Source organism: Taudactylus pleione, unplaced genomic scaffold, assembly GCF_031769625.1.
Source record: "Taudactylus pleione unplaced genomic scaffold, aTauple2 ptg000333l, whole genome shotgun sequence".
Lineage (NCBI taxonomy): Eukaryota > Metazoa > Chordata > Amphibia > Anura > Myobatrachidae > Taudactylus > Taudactylus pleione.
The window spans coordinates 2358038-2375641 of NW_028284734.1; the positions used below are offsets into that span (position 1 = coordinate 2358038).

Here is a 17604-nt window from a genome sequence, read left to right on the forward strand (position 1 = left end):
TGTTTATCACATATTCTCCTGCTTCTGAGCTGCCTAACACAGCATCCTGCCACTAAGGGTCCAGGGAAAGCATGATGGGCATTACAATTGGCATACTTAGTTGAGTTTAAAAACATTTTAAGTTTTTTGTTATGCTCTCATTAAGCATTATGAGCTGCATTCTATTTGTAGCTATTCATGATTGCCTTATACCTTATTTGGGCTGTCCTTTTCTTTCCAATCCATCAACAAGACCCTCACCACTGCATCGTGACCATTAGTGGCAGCCAAGTGGAGAGCTGTATTGGCATCCTGAAAGAGGTTTTAATAAAAAAGTGAAATGTGAACCCTATAGTGCCTATGTAACATATCTGGAGGGGGTGTGGCTATGTCTCTGTAACATCCCCACCCCCTTCTGTATAAAGCAACTTTAGAGTCCTACGTATGATTAAACAGTGGAGTGTGGAGTATATGGGTGATGCAAATCACCCAGCATGCATCCTAGGTCTAGGATGTCCTAAATCCATGAACCCCACGAGAAAAAGGGGGGCCTGGGGCATCGGCCCCCTCTGCCCTGCCTTTAATCTGGCTCTCAGTGCACTGGAGAACCATCAAATGACTACAAGCTAGTTACAGAGTCCAACAGCACCTACCTAACACATTGTATACCCTCTAGAGCAGTGTTTCCCAAACGCAATCCTCAAAGCACCCTAATAGTACAGGTTTTAATTATATCCATGCTTGTGCATAGCTTGTTTAATCAAACTGACTGAGGTACTAATAAGTCACCTTTGCTTAAGCATGGATATCCTTATAACCTGGACTGTTAGAGTGCCTTAAGAACCGAGTTTGGGAACCAGTGCTCTAGAGACCAACAAAGCAATAGAATACAGATGCGTCCTCATACACCTATCCATGCGCCATATGGCACAAGACCTCCGGTAGCATTTCCCAGACTTTCTTACAATTTTCTGAATTTTGTGCCTTTGTCAGATCGCAGCTGCATTCAAAGTCGTGTATAGTGTTCCTGGTGATTAGGATGAGCTTTTTGGTGCAATGAAGTCGGTATAAAGCCACAAATGCAGAATAAAGCTGTGCAGTGCAATGCATGCACGTCTCAATCGTAACAGACTTCAGTGTTTGCCTTGTACTCAAGTTAGTGTCTGAGTTGCACACAGTAGCTGCATACAATACCAGCACCAGTGTCCAGGGTACCGATGCATTATACTTTTATTGCATTAATTATGTGAATAAGGTGCAAATTCGCTACAAAATGATGTAGCGGGATACAGTACATCCAGTGACCGGGCTATTTGGAGCTATTTGCGGTTAGGTGTATTTGGACACAGCCAGTGTCGGACTGGGGCATGAAGGGCCCACCGGGGGAATGCAATGATAGAGGCCCATACTTAGGGGTGTGGCTAGCCTCCAGAGGGGGTGTGGCTAACCATTAGAGAGTGCATGGAGTGGGCCCCTTAAAAACATATATCTAGTAAATACTGCTAGTGCATGCATGATAATGTACCAGATTAATAGTAGAAATGCATTGTATAAAATACACCATAGTACTGTGCAGTAAAATGCACAAATAGTATATATAATGCATAGTTCAAGTCAACAGTCATGGACCTGATCCCTAGAGGAGGGGGTGGGCCCTCAGACAGTGGGGCCCACCGGGGGATTCCCCTGTACCCCTGTGGGCCAGTCCAATCCTGGAGACAACTGTATTCAACAAACACTGAAAACGTAGCATTGCGATCAGACTTATTTTAAAAGTGTAAATAATAACTTATCCATCTCCTTATAAGCATTACCATAGAATGAGCATATTGTCTTAATACTTGTAACAAATTAGAAACTGATAGCATTAATATCAGCACACATAAGTAGAATAGTATATATGGGCCTGATTCAGAGCCGGTCGCTATTTGCGATCGCTCGTCCAGAAAATAGGGGTGGCTATTCCAATGAACCGTTCGCTGTTTGCGGTCTGTTCACGCCTCTAGATCTGAACGAGCGAACAAAACTTGCGGTCGTTTTTTGGGAAACTACGCCCCCTGTCCGCTCGCATCCTACGTCATGTCCGCTATTTATTAGATTAATCGAGTACATCGACCAGGGTATGAGCTGCTCGCTATTCTTGTGGTTGGTTTTTGCTACCACAATTTTGCGAGCAGTTCTGGCTATAAAATAACCCAGTGACGTGGTCAATGACGCTGCTGTTTTAAATATGCGCACCCATAAAACGCCCGTTTTGACCTTTAAGCACGCCTGCGATCGGATCTCCACTCCCCGTTTTCAAGCACCTTCCCCTGTTACCACCCACATACGCCTCATCCTGTCACTCAAATTAGCAGGCATTCGCTATTTTGCGAGCACATAAATTTCGACCGCACTGACTGGTTCGCGCATGCGTATAACGATCCGTACGCATGCGCAGTTGGGCAAACATCGCTCGGAGCGAACGAGCTGCCACTTACGAGTGGCTCTGAATCAGGCCCTATGTCTCTTTACCACAGCAACCGTCCTCAATTTTAACTTAAAATCTGTATGTTTGTACAAAAATATAGTAAGAATGCTTTTTGATAGAAGTTTGAAGCAAACACTAACTGCATGATGCACTGTGCAACTCGCTTAGAAATTTCATTTCAAAGAATGTTTCAACCGAGCCGCAGTCACCTGGCTGTACACACTGACCTGTCTCCATGACAAGGAGAGGCAGGTGTCCTGAAGCTAACTGTACCTTGTCTTCCTCTGATGAGAACAATGCCAGGGAAAGCAGATTGTTGATCATATTAATATGCCCATTCTCAGCAGCATGATGAAATGGTTCTTTGCCTTTCTGTAAAAACACAGGACAGAGAAATAATGAAAAAATAAATAAAAATACTAATCAAAATTTTTAGATATAAGTTAAAATAGGAGTCAGTGTTGTGCACTAATTCACCCAATCCTGATAAAGGCAATAAGAATCTTCATATTATAGTAAAACTGCCATTGGTCTTTAATGCATGAATATGTAAACTAAGTCTGACCGAACTACAAACTACAAACGTGAACGCGCATGAACGATTATCGTTTGACTCAGAAAGTGAACGATTTTTTCAAACATTACTTACCTTAAACCCTGCTCCGCCGTCCGCCCTGCTGCTCCTCGGAATTATGGGAGAGACGTCATGACGTTTCTCCCATAGTGCCAGTGAGGAGAGCCGGAAGCTGGAGTTAAGGAGAGAACTACAGCCTCTGGCTACCGCGGCGCTGCAGGGAAGAAGCCGGGTGCCCACTGGTAATAAAATCTCAGCGGGCGTCCTGTTTGGAGCCTCCCTGTGGCGCCGGGCTGGAGGACACTGGAGGCAGGTGCTGCGGGGCACCCAGTGCACGTGCACCTCCAGCCCCCCCCCCAGTTGCGGCCCTGCCCTTATCACTGCATTAGAGACATGCTGCATTACTGCTTACTGCTGGATGTCTTAGCACTGAGATATATTAAAGAGAGAGTTGCCGGAGAGATGTTATGATAACTCACGCCTCCTGTGACCCCTGTGCTGGCTGTATAGCATCAGCCTAGTGTTGCTGTGATACAGTACTGCTCCCAGCGAACAAGCTGCACATCGGCAAAACCACAAGTTCTCATTCTGAGCCCACAGTACATACACAATGACCAGACCCGCCGCCTTGTCCAGATGTCTCTGTGCATGTACTATGGGACCAGAATGAAAACTTGTGGTTTAGGGGAAAAGCTTAGCTCTTTGTAGATTAGTAAGTGTCACAAAACATCTTGTCACCATTGCCAGGCAGCTATGGTGGCAGCGTTACTTACACAAGTCGAAGGCGCAGCTGGAGAAATCATTTTAGAGAAGAGATAGTATAGATTCTAAGTTTGTGAGCAGGGCCTTCCTACCTCTATATATAGTCTGTCTATTATTACCCAGTTTTGTTCTATTAATGATTCTAATTGTAAAGTGCAAATGAATATGTCGCACTATATAAAAACTGTAAATAAATAACTAAATAATAAAACCTTTTCCAGCAAAAACGCCAAAAAAACCAGGTTATCACCGATTGATACATGTACCCCATATACAGTATACTGATAACTACTGTATAACATCTAGATCTGAGCTAACCTCAGACTCTCCGAGTACCCAGTGATGGACAAATTCACTTTTGTAAAATATTCTTCACTCACATCTCTCCTCGTTACTGTGCTGCCCGCCCCCTTCTCTACCCACTGTACTCTACGTGGCCTCGCCATCACACGCACATTGAGCCTTCGATGTGTGCAAACTGGGCTGGGAGGGGAGAAGTTGTGCACTGTGAGCGATGAGTGACTGGTGACCACCCCCCTCTACTCACCATACTAGTCTGTGCAGCCAATGGTGAGTAGGGAGGGGTGTGCAATTGGCTAATATGGGACTCATTTAGATCCCCCTTGTGTGCGTGGTCCCCTAAAGGAGGTGGGTCTGGGGCATGTGCCCCCTGCTTCCTCCCCTTAATCCAGCTCTGGGCACTGACTATGGGGGTTGGGCAACTAGGATATACAACTTTAAAACAATGCTGTCATTAGTCAGAAACAGTCGTATGCATTTCAGTCTCATCTACGCTTGCGAATGAGTAGACGGAACTGTGCTGTAACAGGATGCTCTTACATAGGCTTTGCTTATAGAGAGTGTGCTGACAGAGATGCGGGATGTATAAATGTTTTCAGAGGCATCTTTTTCACATGCTCACTGATGATGATGATGATGACGACGTTCTAGGCATGTACCAGGGTAAGTTCTACAACCCTTTGAACTTGTGTCATTGTATATACAAATTGGAAAGATTTTATTGATAAGTCATCAGTCTTCACCAAAGTCCATATGGGTCTTGTGTTCATACCCTGAACATTTGAATTGCTTCCCCTAGTAAACACAGGACTTGTATACACTGACACTTTTCTGAATGCTCCCCCAGGAACGAAAATTCTGTTTCTGTTACATGAAACATTCAAAAAATGTGTCAGTTTGTGCTGAAGGCACAGGTCCCAACAATGCTTCATATTGTAACAGCCATTCACTGCCGTAATCACAGCTCAGGCACATTATAATGTGAGCAAACATCAAGTGCTTATGTGTAAATAATACCTTCAAAGTACTCTTCTGTGTAGCCAAATATGTGCATTAGACTTAACAAGTGACCTAGAAAAGTGCTAACATTGAGAACGAGCTGCTGGGTAGTGTAGAACAGGTTTCATAGGATACAGACTTTATAGAAAATAATTAGGATAAACTGTGACCAGTGCTGCAGAATGGTCTGAAAAAACAAAATTTGGCACCAATATTTTTTATGTAATGTTTTAAAATCAAAGCAACCAAAAAAAGAAAAAAGATTACGGACTATAGACTACCAAATATATATTCCCTAAATGAAGTAATGATCAGTACAACTAAGAAAGACGGGGAGCCAGGCCGCAGAGTTATTAAGAAAGTTGGCAGGGGGACCAGGAGGGAGGTAGATTGCTGCAAAACAAATGTGGGGTGGGAAGAAAAGACAGATAAAATGGTCCTCAAAAGAGGAGAATGAGAAGGAGGGTTCAGGTGGCATGACATGGAAGATGCATTTGGAGGTAATAAGAAGGAAGCCCACACCACCATCTGAATGGTCAGCAGGCCTGGTAGGGTGGGCGAAGGAGAGCCCCCCATAGGAGAGAGCAGCAGTTAAGGTGGTGTCAGAGGGAGAAAGGCAGGTTTCTGTAAGGGAGGCAGAAGGTGAAATGATTTAGAGATAAAAGTTTGTGTATAGGTTCTAGTATATTACTAACAGATCTGGCGTTCTAGAGGGAACCTGAGAAAGGGACGGAGTACAATGCAGTAAGTCAATTAGCAAGTTACCAGGGGCCCAAACAGGATCAGACATCCAGGTGAAGGATAAAAATCAGTTTGCGAAGCAGACGGGATCCAGGAGGATTAGGCAGAGACCATGCGATAAATGTAATAACCTGTGTGCTGAAGGCATTGGCAAGTTTACAACCAGTCTGCCCAATTTTTAAAAGAGGCAGTCGTTTAAAAAGGAAAACCAGGGTCACAGGCAACGCAGGAGGGGTTTCTGGTTGCCTGGAAACCCTCTTACCTAGCCCACACTATGATGACCACAATAGAAATAGCATATAGTACTAAAGTTGCATATTTTTAAGATCCCCTCAGTGCCACAAATGAAATAATTAGCACCACCTGGTGATCTTTTCAAATTGTCAGCCAGTAATGAATATACTTGTGCACCAACTAGGAGACCTGGAAAACATGCACTGTTAGGGGTGCACTGATATAGACCATCTATAGGGTCAATTATTAATACTGTATAATAATACACTATCCAGTAGATAACAATATGTCCAGGGCAGACCCCCAGATTCCCGAACTTACTCAAATGATCTGGAGTGGAGCCCACATCTGAAATGAAAACATTCAGCTCAGACAGGATGGTGCTACTTCCGCATATAATGGCTTACTGTGATTACTGGTCCTGTATATGTCAGAAATATTTCATACCTTCGTATGACGTATATTATAGCTGGTTAAGTGCGTATTATGCCCTCTTCATGGACTGGCCACACTTGATTTAAACTCAAGCATTTGGAAACCACTCTTTAGAAATCCTGCGTTTCCCACAGAGGCTCTTTACCATGTGACGCCTAAAATTCACAGAGACAGGCTTTTACATTGAAGAGGCTTTCCAGAAGAGCTGCACTGAAGAGGAGCTGAGAGAGCGCAGCAGACACAGTTGAAGAAACATTAGGATTGTATTTAGGATAGATGAGAAGGAAGCCAGAGCAGAGATCCTGTCAGCCCTGGAACGTGGACTAGGGTATACAGCAGTGCTGTAAGGAGGTTGATTAAAGCTTCAGGATCCAGTGGAGGTCAGTGCTTGGAGCTCCGGAGGCACCACCACAGTTAGACACTGAGGGCCTGTTTCTGAGCCACAAGCAGAAGCAGCCGCTTTATTATCTTTTGCTGCAGTCACATCAGCGGCTTTACGCTGTTGCATCTACAAAGCCCCTCTCTGGTGTACATCCATGCATAAGAATGCACGTAAGATGCAAACATCGGTCGCACCATTGAAAACTTGCACCAGCCCTATGGCAGGTGCAGTTTTCCCATCTGAGTATGTGTGAGCGGAAGATAGTCTCTGTGAACAAACGCTTTCAGCGACACACACATGCACATTGGTTCAAAAGTAGTGATGACCATCAATGGAAATCTGTTTTTCACCATCAGCAATTAACCATCAATGATGAGCCATTGATGGTTAGTTTATGCACATGCACAGATTGCACCCTCGCATGTGCATAGCTATGCCAGCATTCACCATTGAGAATCATGTTTTATTATCAGTGGGATCACATCGATGGTGAAAATATGATGGTCCTCATTTTTGACCTCTCCACAGAATTTGACACAGTTGACCATCCACTTCTTCTCTGCTCCCTTCACTCACTTGGTCTCTACCATACGGTCCTTTCTTGATTCTCTACCTATCTCTCTAACCATTCCTTCCCTGTCACTATCCCCACCTCTTTCCCCTGCACTTCTGCTCCCAGTAGGAGTCAGACAGTCCTAGGCCCATAACTCTTTTCACTATACATGTTATCATTCGCTGAACTCATGAGCTTTTTCTGTCTTCAATACCATCTTTAAGCTGATGACACCCAACTCTATTTGTACTCCTCTGACCTATCCCCTCCTCACACACATTTCAAACTGTCTACTATATATATGTCCAAGACTGAGCTCATTGTCTTCTTCCTTCTTGTTTCTCTACCCCTCCCCATCTTGCCCTCACTGTTGACAACCCCACCATCTTCTCTGTTTATCAAGTCCGATGCCTGGCATTAACCTTGATTCAGAGCTCTCATTTACTCTTTCGATTCAGTCACCTAAACACTCCTAATCTGCTCCATCTCCAGAAAATGTCCTCTCCCTCTATGCCACCAAAACACATGTCCATTTGCTCATTATCTCTCGACTACTGCAACTTACTGCTCACTGGTCTTCCCCTCAACTGCTTCTCTTCTCTCCAATCTCTCTTTAATGCTGCAGCTAAACTAAGCTTTCAGTCACGTTGCTGTGTCTCTGCTTCCTCTCTCTGCCAATCCTTCTACTGGCTCCCTATTCCCTACAGGATTCTGTTTAAACTTCTCCCCCTAACCTTCAAAGCTCTCTCACTCTCCTACATCTCCAACCTAATTTTTCTCCGATCACTGCCTTACCTCCCCACTTATCAGCACCTCTCACTCCCGCTTCCATGACTTCTCCCGTGCTTCCCCCTAACTATGGACTGATCGCCCTCATTATATCAGGCTCTCCCCTAAAGTCCATTGCTTCAAGTGCAACCTCAAAAACTTCTTATTCACCCTTGTGTACCAGATCTCTGCCTACTATAGTCTTACCTCCCACTTTGCTCACCCTTGTATCTACCCAATATATCCCCTACTCCCCAGTGAGGTGCAGTGAGGTGAGGCAGAGCCTTTCCTGTCATACTTAGGTATACTCCACAGTTTTTACTATAAAAATTATAAGAAAAATGTAAATAAAGTATTATAAATATCTTCTTTTATTCTAATCATTATTATAGTCAAAACTCTGGAGTAAAAAGTGTATGGCAGGTGAGGCACTGCCTCCCCTGTCTGCCTTTTCCACACATCCCTCATCAAAACACTCCAAATTTCCAGCACTACATACTGCTGCACCTTTGTATAATGCCCACATGCACCCTCGGATTCATATATGTATCTATAAATCTGGCTCTGATACAAGCCATTGCCTCCCCAGCCATTTACCTCACCGCACGTCACTGTTACTCCCTCTCTTTCCCTTTTAGAATGTAGCTTTTGTGAGCAGGCCCTCCCTCTGAAAGTTTCTTCCCTCTCCCCATGTCCGCAAACTCAGTCAGCTGGTTTGGGTCAGTATTATTTATTATATGTTGGCATTATGCCCACATTTGTTAACTGTCAGTAATATTTCCACATTTAAAACTATGTGGTTGTGTTTGTACTATTTCTATTCATTAAGTTTCAGTTTTATTCTCCCATTTGTTATAATGTATATTGTTTATACTGTTACTTGGTGTATCTTGTTTTGTATTTTTGCTATGTACAGTGCTGGGAAATTTGTGGCGCCTTAAATATAAAAGCCAAAATACAGCATCCACGGTCACTACCACCTTCAGATGAAATTAATTCCGTCTGCATTTACTACTGTCACACGGTTATCTGGAGTACAAACCACAAGTAGTAACTTGGTCATTACATCCGTCAGCTACGGCAGAGAGTGAATGGACACGCCTTCACAGAATCAATGAAGATTTTTTTATGTGTATTTCTAAATCTCAATAAAAAAACATTGTTTTATGTTTACAAGAATGGAGGCCTTTTATTATATTCCAAACCCTGCACATATTAAACTGCGCTGCAAATGGCCTGCTTCTAGATCATTGAGAAAATCTTACAGTGCTGATGCTATCAAAGTGATCATTGCTGTATTTCTTTGCCCAAATTCAACAACACAGGGATATGATGCATTGAATATGAACTAGTGGCTCGAATGTCGACATCAATATGCCAACATTCAGAAGGTTGACGGTCATAAAATGTTAATATAACATAATGTTGACATCACAATGTTGACAGTTATGTCAACATTGTCAAAATGTCAATAGGCAATGTGTTGACATTCTAGGAATGTAAACAGGTGAAATGTTGACATTAGGGTTAGGCTGTGGTGGAAGGGTTAGAGTAAGGCTGTACGGGGAGGTTAGTGTTAGGCTGCTGGGTGGGGGGAGGTTAGAGTTAGGCTGCGGAAGGAGGGTTAGAGTAAGGCTATATGGGGAGGTTAGGGTTAGGATGCTCAGTGGGGGGAGGTTAGGGTTAGGCTGCAGCAGAAGGGTTAGAGTAAGGCTGTACGGGGAGGTTAGTGTTAGGCTGCTGGGTGGGGGAAGGTTAGGGTTGGGCTGCAGAAGGAGGGTTAGAGTAAGGCTGTACACAAGTTTAGGGTCAGGCTGCGGGGTGGGGGGACGTTAGGGTAAGGCTGCGGCGGGAGGGTTAGAGTTAGGCTGTACGGAGAGGTTAAGGTTAGGCTGCTGGGTGGGGGGAGGTTAGGGTTAGGCTGCTGGGTGGGGGGAGGTTAGGGTTAGGCTGCGGCAGGACGGTTATATTTAGCCTGTATGGAGAGATTAGGGTTAGACTGCGGGGGGAGGTTAGGGTTAGAGATAGGCAGGGCCGGCTCCAGGGGTCAAAGCACCCTGTGCCGGCTCTGGTGATTGCTCCCTATAGTCGTGCGTGGCAAAGCTGCTCGCAGACGGAAAAGGGGGTGTGGATAAACTACCATAGTCCACGCCCCCTAAGTGACATTATTTGGAGGCGTACCCGCATGGCACGCCTTCATATAACATCAGGCTGGGGGAGAGCCCAACCCTCCGTCACTAGCTGGGCTTCCCCCAGCCCTCTCCTGGCACTGAATGGATGGCGCGCACATACGCGCAGCATCCATTCAGCTACTCCAGGGTCCGGCACCGCCGTACAACTGTGCCGCTACCTCCCGATTTGACCACCCGAGAACCGAAGTGGCTGAAATCGGGATGTTGGGGAGGGGTGCGCCATCTATGGGGTGGCCCCCCTGTTTGACCGCACTGGTTGAACACCCCAAGAGCCGGCCCTGGAGATAGGGTATAGGGATAGAGGGGAAATATTCACCTAAATGGCGGAGAATTCGAGGTCTCACCTGGAAGTCACAGTCACATGACCGCTGGGACACGGAAGACGCAGCCTGGAGCAGGTAAGTCACTGCTGGGCCACCAGGGACGATATGTTGACATTCTAACATGTCAACAATTCATCACTGTCAACATGATGAATGTTGAGAATGGTTAGCAACAGCATTGTGACCATGTCAACATCCTCAAGCCGACATGATGACTGTAGACAAATTATACCCAACCCATTCATACAATATATCAGTAATCAATGCAATATTTATATCTGCTGAGCACACACATGGGTAGCAGTAACACACTGTACAACGAGAAGGGAATGTACCGCATCTTTGATGTTTAAGTCTCTCAGTTGCATTTCTCTCAGCAGATAATCCACGATCTCATTCTTATCATTCTGGGCAGCAAAATGGAGGACATTCATTCCATCCTGCAAAACACAAGCATGTTTATTTCTATGTCATTATAATATTACAACTAGCTCGTATGATGACAGTGAACCATAATGATTGTGGGTGAAGCCTATATAAGCTGTATAGTGTCACAGTAAGCTCCTCTGTGCTCGGTTCATTTACTGTTGAATCCTCTGGGTCAGACATTTTTCTATAAGAAACTGTATTAACATGATATTTTAAATATTATTTTTTTTCTGCCGTTTATTTTTTTATCTTAAGATTTGTAAGAAAAAAAAAAACTACTGATGACTGTAGTCGGGTCACAGGTCCTGATTCAGCAAGGATAGCCACTGCGGTTACGCACGCAATCGGCCGACTGTTGTGTTCTGTGCATGCATATGCATCGCAGTGCGTGAAACAGCCATTGCGATTGAGACTGCGATCGCAGTGAATACGCAGACCCATCGCAGAGCGATTGACAAGAAGTGCCGTTATTGGGAGGTGAAGGGGGTGGTCGACGAAACGCAGGTGCCAGTGCGTTTGAGTTTCCATATCTAACTACATCCCCTTTCACAGTCCACACATAACCTCACACATTGACTTTCTTTCACATCCTCCTAAAATTTGGCCAACATCCTGTGTGACTGGATCATGCAGCCCACCAAGAAATTCTGCATTCTGGCTGGACCAAATTGCAATATATAGCACCTATTCTTGTGTATCAATGCCTATTTCCCTATAGATTGTAAGCTTGCGAACAGGGCCTTCCTACCTATATATATATCTGTTATTACCCAGTTTTGTTCTATTAAGCACAACGGAATATGCTGCGCTATATATGAAACTGTTAATAAATAAATAAATACGTGTGAGTGAGGTTCCGATTGTACTCAATGTTACTGATGGTTTTGCAGTCTTGCTAAACATTACGGATGTGTGTAAGGTAAGGTGGACATCTTTATGTTGTGCTTCGACAGCATAGCGATCGCAATGGATTAGCATATCATCACTGTAAGACTGCATGCATAAGCGCACCCGCGATCGCAATTGCGATCCTTGCTGAATCAGGCCCACAGTCCCAAGCCAGGTCCCCCATGTGGCTAGGATGGCAGCTCCGACACTGAAGGGATTAACCCATGTGCTGCGGCACCATTTATTAAAAGTATTACTTGTACCAGGCGCGGTCTATATTAAAAAGTGTATTTTTAAATTATGTTATGTGCCACAACCCCAGATCCCCTCCAGCAGCTGTTGCAAAGCAAGTGCTGCACCGAGGGACTGTATGCAAAGTGCCGCAGTCCCAGGCTGCAGGCATATGAGACAACCATTGGTGACCAGGAGCTTAGCTCCCTGCACCCCAGCACTACAAGGCAGATTAACCGCATGACAGGGGACAGTAAGGAGCATCCACAGCCCAGACTGAGTCCAGTGGATGCGACATCAGGCGCTCCACCAGGGGAGTGTAAATATACCGCCGTTGCAGCCAAGACATAGTCCAAGGCTACAGGGCTGAGTGCCCCACTGTTAGGACTGTGAGCTTAGCTCCCTGCTCCTCCGCCCAGTGCTGGGTACAGTATATCAAAACATAAACACATATACATACAAAGGTTTAAATAAAAAGTATGTTTATAATGTATAATGTCATTTAAAAGAGGAGCCAGGGATAGAAGATCCCAAGCTGTAATGCCTGTGGGTAAAGCCTGATGCTATGTACAGGCAGAAAGTGTGTACATATCTGTACATATATTTAATGTAAGAAGGTTTACTTTAAATATACATTTTAAGTGAAATTGCACTTACCTGTTTTCCCTGGGGGCTGCTGGGTTCCTCTGCAGTCTCATGCCTGGAAGTGGCATTATAAGGAGCAGGGAGACCTGACCAACACAGCTAGCTGATTGCTTTCTGGTAGCTCCAAAGGGGATGGGTACAGGATGCCGGCGCTCAGAATCCCGGATGCCAGCATCCAGATAGGGTTAGAATACCGACACTTGTCAGTGAGTATTCTAACCCTCCCCCACTCCCTACCCTAACCCTCCCTCCCCGGTGCCTGACCCTAACCTCCCTCTCCCCGCACCCTAAACCTAACCCTCCCCCTTGGTGCCTAATCCTAACCCTAACCCTCCTCCCTACCCTGCTACCTGCCTTCAGGACTCTGGCGGTCGGGAATCTAACAGGTGTCAGGATTCCAGCACCGGCATTCTGAGCACCTGAATCCCCGTGGTCGGGATATTGACTGCATCCTGCTCCAAAGAGCTTCCCTTTGGCAGCTAGGACTCCTCTGCCTGGGGATCTTGCCTGTCTGTTCATGGTGCTCAGACTTCGGGTATAGGAGCTGTTAAGGTCCCCTAGCAGTATCCTGAAGTAAGTTTTGGAGGGAACCATCCCTCCCTCTGGATGTGCCAGCACCTGGGAGTCAATTATATCTGCAGGTGGTCTCAGGCACAGAGGACTGACCACTCCTCACTGTCCGTAAAGGACAATGTAAAATGTGTGAATGTACAGTGCATGAGCACCACATGCACTTAGCTTCTTTATTTAAGGGACCCAGGGTGGTCTTACCCCCTGTGGTATAGTGTATTGAAGCAGATAAAAGATGGGCGTGCATGCTCTGAATATGTGTATCTTTTTGAACATCAAGAAGGAGTGTACTTCTATATGGGTTCTGCGCACATGCAAGGGTATGCACATGCGCAGAACGGGTCCTTCGCACGTGTAGATTCCCAAACATCGGGAATCTGCGATCAGCTGTGCACTGCTGAATCAGGCCCTAAGTCGTTAAATTGTATATTGTTCCGTATATGTGCTTTTACACACATATATATAGAATATATCTATACACCGATCAGCCATCACATTAAAACCCCCTGTTTAATATTGTGAAGGTCCCTCTCGTGCTGCTGGCCCATTGAGGCATGGACTCCACAAGACTCAGAAGGTGTCCTGTGGTATCTGGCACCAAAATGTTAGCGGCAAATGCTGTAAATTGTGAGGCTGGATCCATGGCTCGGATTGGTCTTTTCAGCACATCCCATAAATGCTCAATCGGTTTGTGATCTGGGGAATTTGGAGGCCAAGTCAACACCTTGAACTCTTTTTCATGTTCCTGAAACCATTCCTGAACAACTTTTACAGTGTGGCAGGCCGCTTTATCCTGCTGAAACATGGAATACTGTTGCCATGAAGGGGTGCACTTTGTTGCAACAATGTTTAGGTAGGTGTTACGTGTCAAAGTAAAGCCGGGTACACACTAGACGATATGGCATATCATCCACATCGGGCAGTGCGTACCTGCTATGTCGCTGCCGATGCACGCTCCTGTGCATCGTCAGCGTCATCGCCTGTCGGATGTGCATACAGGTCTGATGGGGGCTATCATCAGCAAGGGCCATATTGCCAAATGCAGCATGGCCCCCACTGTCGTTCCTTCACTGCCCACATCTGGAAGTGTGTATGCACTTGTCCATGCCAGCACCCCTGCTGGGACCTGCCATGGGCGACATTGTGCTGGGTACACATCGTTCAGTGTGTACCCAGCATAACATCCACATGAACGACAGGATCCAAGGTTTCCCAGCAGAACACTGCTCAGAGCATCACACTGCCTCTGCCGGTTTGCCTTCATTCCTTAGTGCATCCTGGTGCCATCTCTTGCCCAGGTAAATAATGCTTCATGCACCTGAGCGTCCACATAGTGTAAAAGAAAATATGATTCATCAGACCAGGCCACCTTCTTCAATTGCTCCATGGTCCAGGTCTGATCATGTGCTCATTGAAGGTGCTTTCGGTGGTGGACAAGGATTAGCATGGGCACTCTGACCGGTTTGCAGTTATGAAGTCCTATACACAGTATTAACTTTTTCAGCAATTTGTGCTACAGTAGCTCTTTTGTGGGATCGGACCAGACGGGCTAGCCTTTGCTCCCCATGTGCAGCAATAACACCCAAGACCCAGTTGCCAATTCACCCGTTGTCCTTCCTTGGACCACTTTTGGTAGATACTACTAACCACTGTTTAGTGGGAACATCCAACAAGACCTGTCGTTTTGGACATGCTTTGACCAGTCATCTAGCCATCACAATCTGGCCCTTATCAAAGTCACTCAAATCCTTCCACTTGCTAATTTTTCCTGCTTCTGACACACACAACCTCATATCCCGCAGTCAGACTCTTTACAAATAGAGCTAAATGCTTCTGTATTTCAAGTCTTGTAATCCTAACTATATGAAGCTAGTTGGATTGTTTGTTTAAACCAGGGGTGGGGAACCTTTTTTTAAGCCATTGCGTCTAAGTAGATCTATGCATTGTGCATGTCCAGCCATAATACAAGGCGTTATATGCAGAAGCAAATAGCTCTATGTGTTACTGTAAGTGTTTGACTATGGTGTCTGAGGTTGATAGTTCCTATTTATGGTATGCTGAGAATTGTCTGATTTAAATATAGGGGGATTTAACTGAAGATATCAGTTAAAGATATCTCCTGTATGTACAATGAGCCTATCTGCCTCTGCCACCCAATACATCGGTAGAACATCCTACAGCAAATCCTAGTGATGGAGACTTCATTAGAAAAAATCATCACATCAGGGTGGGGGAATGTTTCTCTGTATTCAGAACTCCCCCCCCCCCCTGTGCACCACTGAGCACAGTGCCAGCCTTGATCTTTTACCAGTCATTGACTTATAACACACATGATATTAATGTAGAATATGAATTTAATATATAATATATTAAATGGGCAGCACGGTGCCTAGCATTTCTGCCTCACAGTATTGAGGTAAATTTCCTGACCATATTCATATTAGGTGTTGAGTTTGCATGTTCTCTCTGTGTTTCCATGGGTTTCCTTCTACACTAAAAATTAGAGTTATGGTAGACTTACCATTGATAACTCTTTTTCTTCAAGGTCCATAGGGTCCACAGGGATACCATGTGGATAACGTGGTTGGAGTGATCCAGGCACCAAACAGTTAAAGCTTTCAGCTCCCAGGATGCCCCTGGTCCCCCTCCCCATAAACCTCACCCCTGGCCACAGGCATTCAGTTTTGTAAGCAAGCCCAAGGCAGGAGAAGGAAAGAGGAGAAGGAAGAACATTGTACATCAGAAACACTCTCATACAAGATGATAAGATGTTAAGTCTATCATAACTCTAATTTTCTTCTTCAGGTTCCATAGGGGTCCACAGGGATACCATGTGGATGTCATAAAGCAGTAACCCTAAGGGTGGGGACGCTCCTGAGCAGAAAGGAGAACTTGTCGTCCACAGGAAGCATCCTGAGAGGCAAAAGTATCAAAAGCGTAAAACCTGAGAAAGTGTGAACAGAAGACCACGTGGCTGCCTTGCACAAATACTCAGCAGAGGCTCCACGACTAAATGCCCAAGATGGCCCTACAGACTGAGTAGAATGTGCTATCACCATGTTTGGAACAGGGAGATCAGCCTGTATGTATACCTGAGTCATACGTACATAACCATCTAGCCAGAGTCTGTCTGTTAGCTGGACACCCTTGTTTGTGATAACCATATAACACAAAAAGAGTATCTGATTTTCTAAAAGAGTTTGTATGCTCCACATAGATACGGAGAGCACGAACTACATCCAGGGAGGCTTCACCTACAGAAAGGTCTGAAGACTGAAAAGGTGGAACTACAATCTCTTCATTCACATGAAAATGGGACACTACCTTAGAAAGGTAACCCTCCCTTGTGCAGAGAACAGCTCTATCATGGTGAAAAATAAAAAATTGGGAGTAACAAGAGAGAGAAAATCCAGTACCCGGGAAACCCTAAACACCTTAGGGTCATATTTTCTGTGGGAACACTACTTACCAAAGAATGCCAAACTCTGTATTAGATGCAGGCAGAAGAAGGCTTTCGTGCCCTAAGCATTGTTTGAATTACAGAGCTGGAGAAATCCTTGGCTCTTAAGATGGAAGACTCAAGAGCTACGCCGTCAAAGACAGGGGAGGTGAATCCGGATGTAGGCAGGGACCCTGCGCTAACAGATCTAGCCATAGAGGAAGAGGATACGGACTGTCTATGGATAGATTCCGTATGTCGGTGAACCAATGACATCTGGGCCAAGCAGGAGCCACTAGTATTACTGTTCCGCCTTCCTGCTTGAATTTCATGAGAACTCTTGGGAGGAGGGAAATCAGAGGAAAGAGATACGCCAGCTTCAAGTCCCATCTTACTTGTCAAAGTCAAATAATTGGATATGATCGCTGTACAATTATTATCTGACGATATAGTCGTCTATGGTCGGATAACGTGTTACTAGGACGCTACTTTGCGTCGGTGCAATCCAATGCGCACAAATGCGAATCCACAATACACATACATAACGCACACATATATATATATATATATATACACACAGAAGCTCATATGCGTATTCACATACATACACATGGACGGTCGCCTGTATATATTCACATACATACACATAGACGCACATTTGCTATTTTCAATACACAGACGCACATAGGC

General features: G+C 45.1%; 1 protein-coding gene across 1 annotated transcript in view; it reads right to left on the reverse strand.

Annotated features, from left to right (window-relative positions):
- ANKDD1B (ankyrin repeat and death domain containing 1B) overlaps positions 1-17604 on the reverse strand; it is an 89763-nt gene that overhangs the window by 31993 nt on the left and 40166 nt on the right. Inside the window, exons 5-7 of the mRNA XM_088443690.1 lie at positions 11048-11152; positions 2723-2821; positions 193-291 (exon numbers count right to left, since the gene is read on the reverse strand). Of these exons, the coding sequence (XP_088299816.1) occupies positions 193-291; positions 2723-2821; positions 11048-11152 (303 nt within the window). The remainder of the gene's footprint in view (positions 1-192; positions 292-2722; positions 2822-11047; positions 11153-17604) is intronic.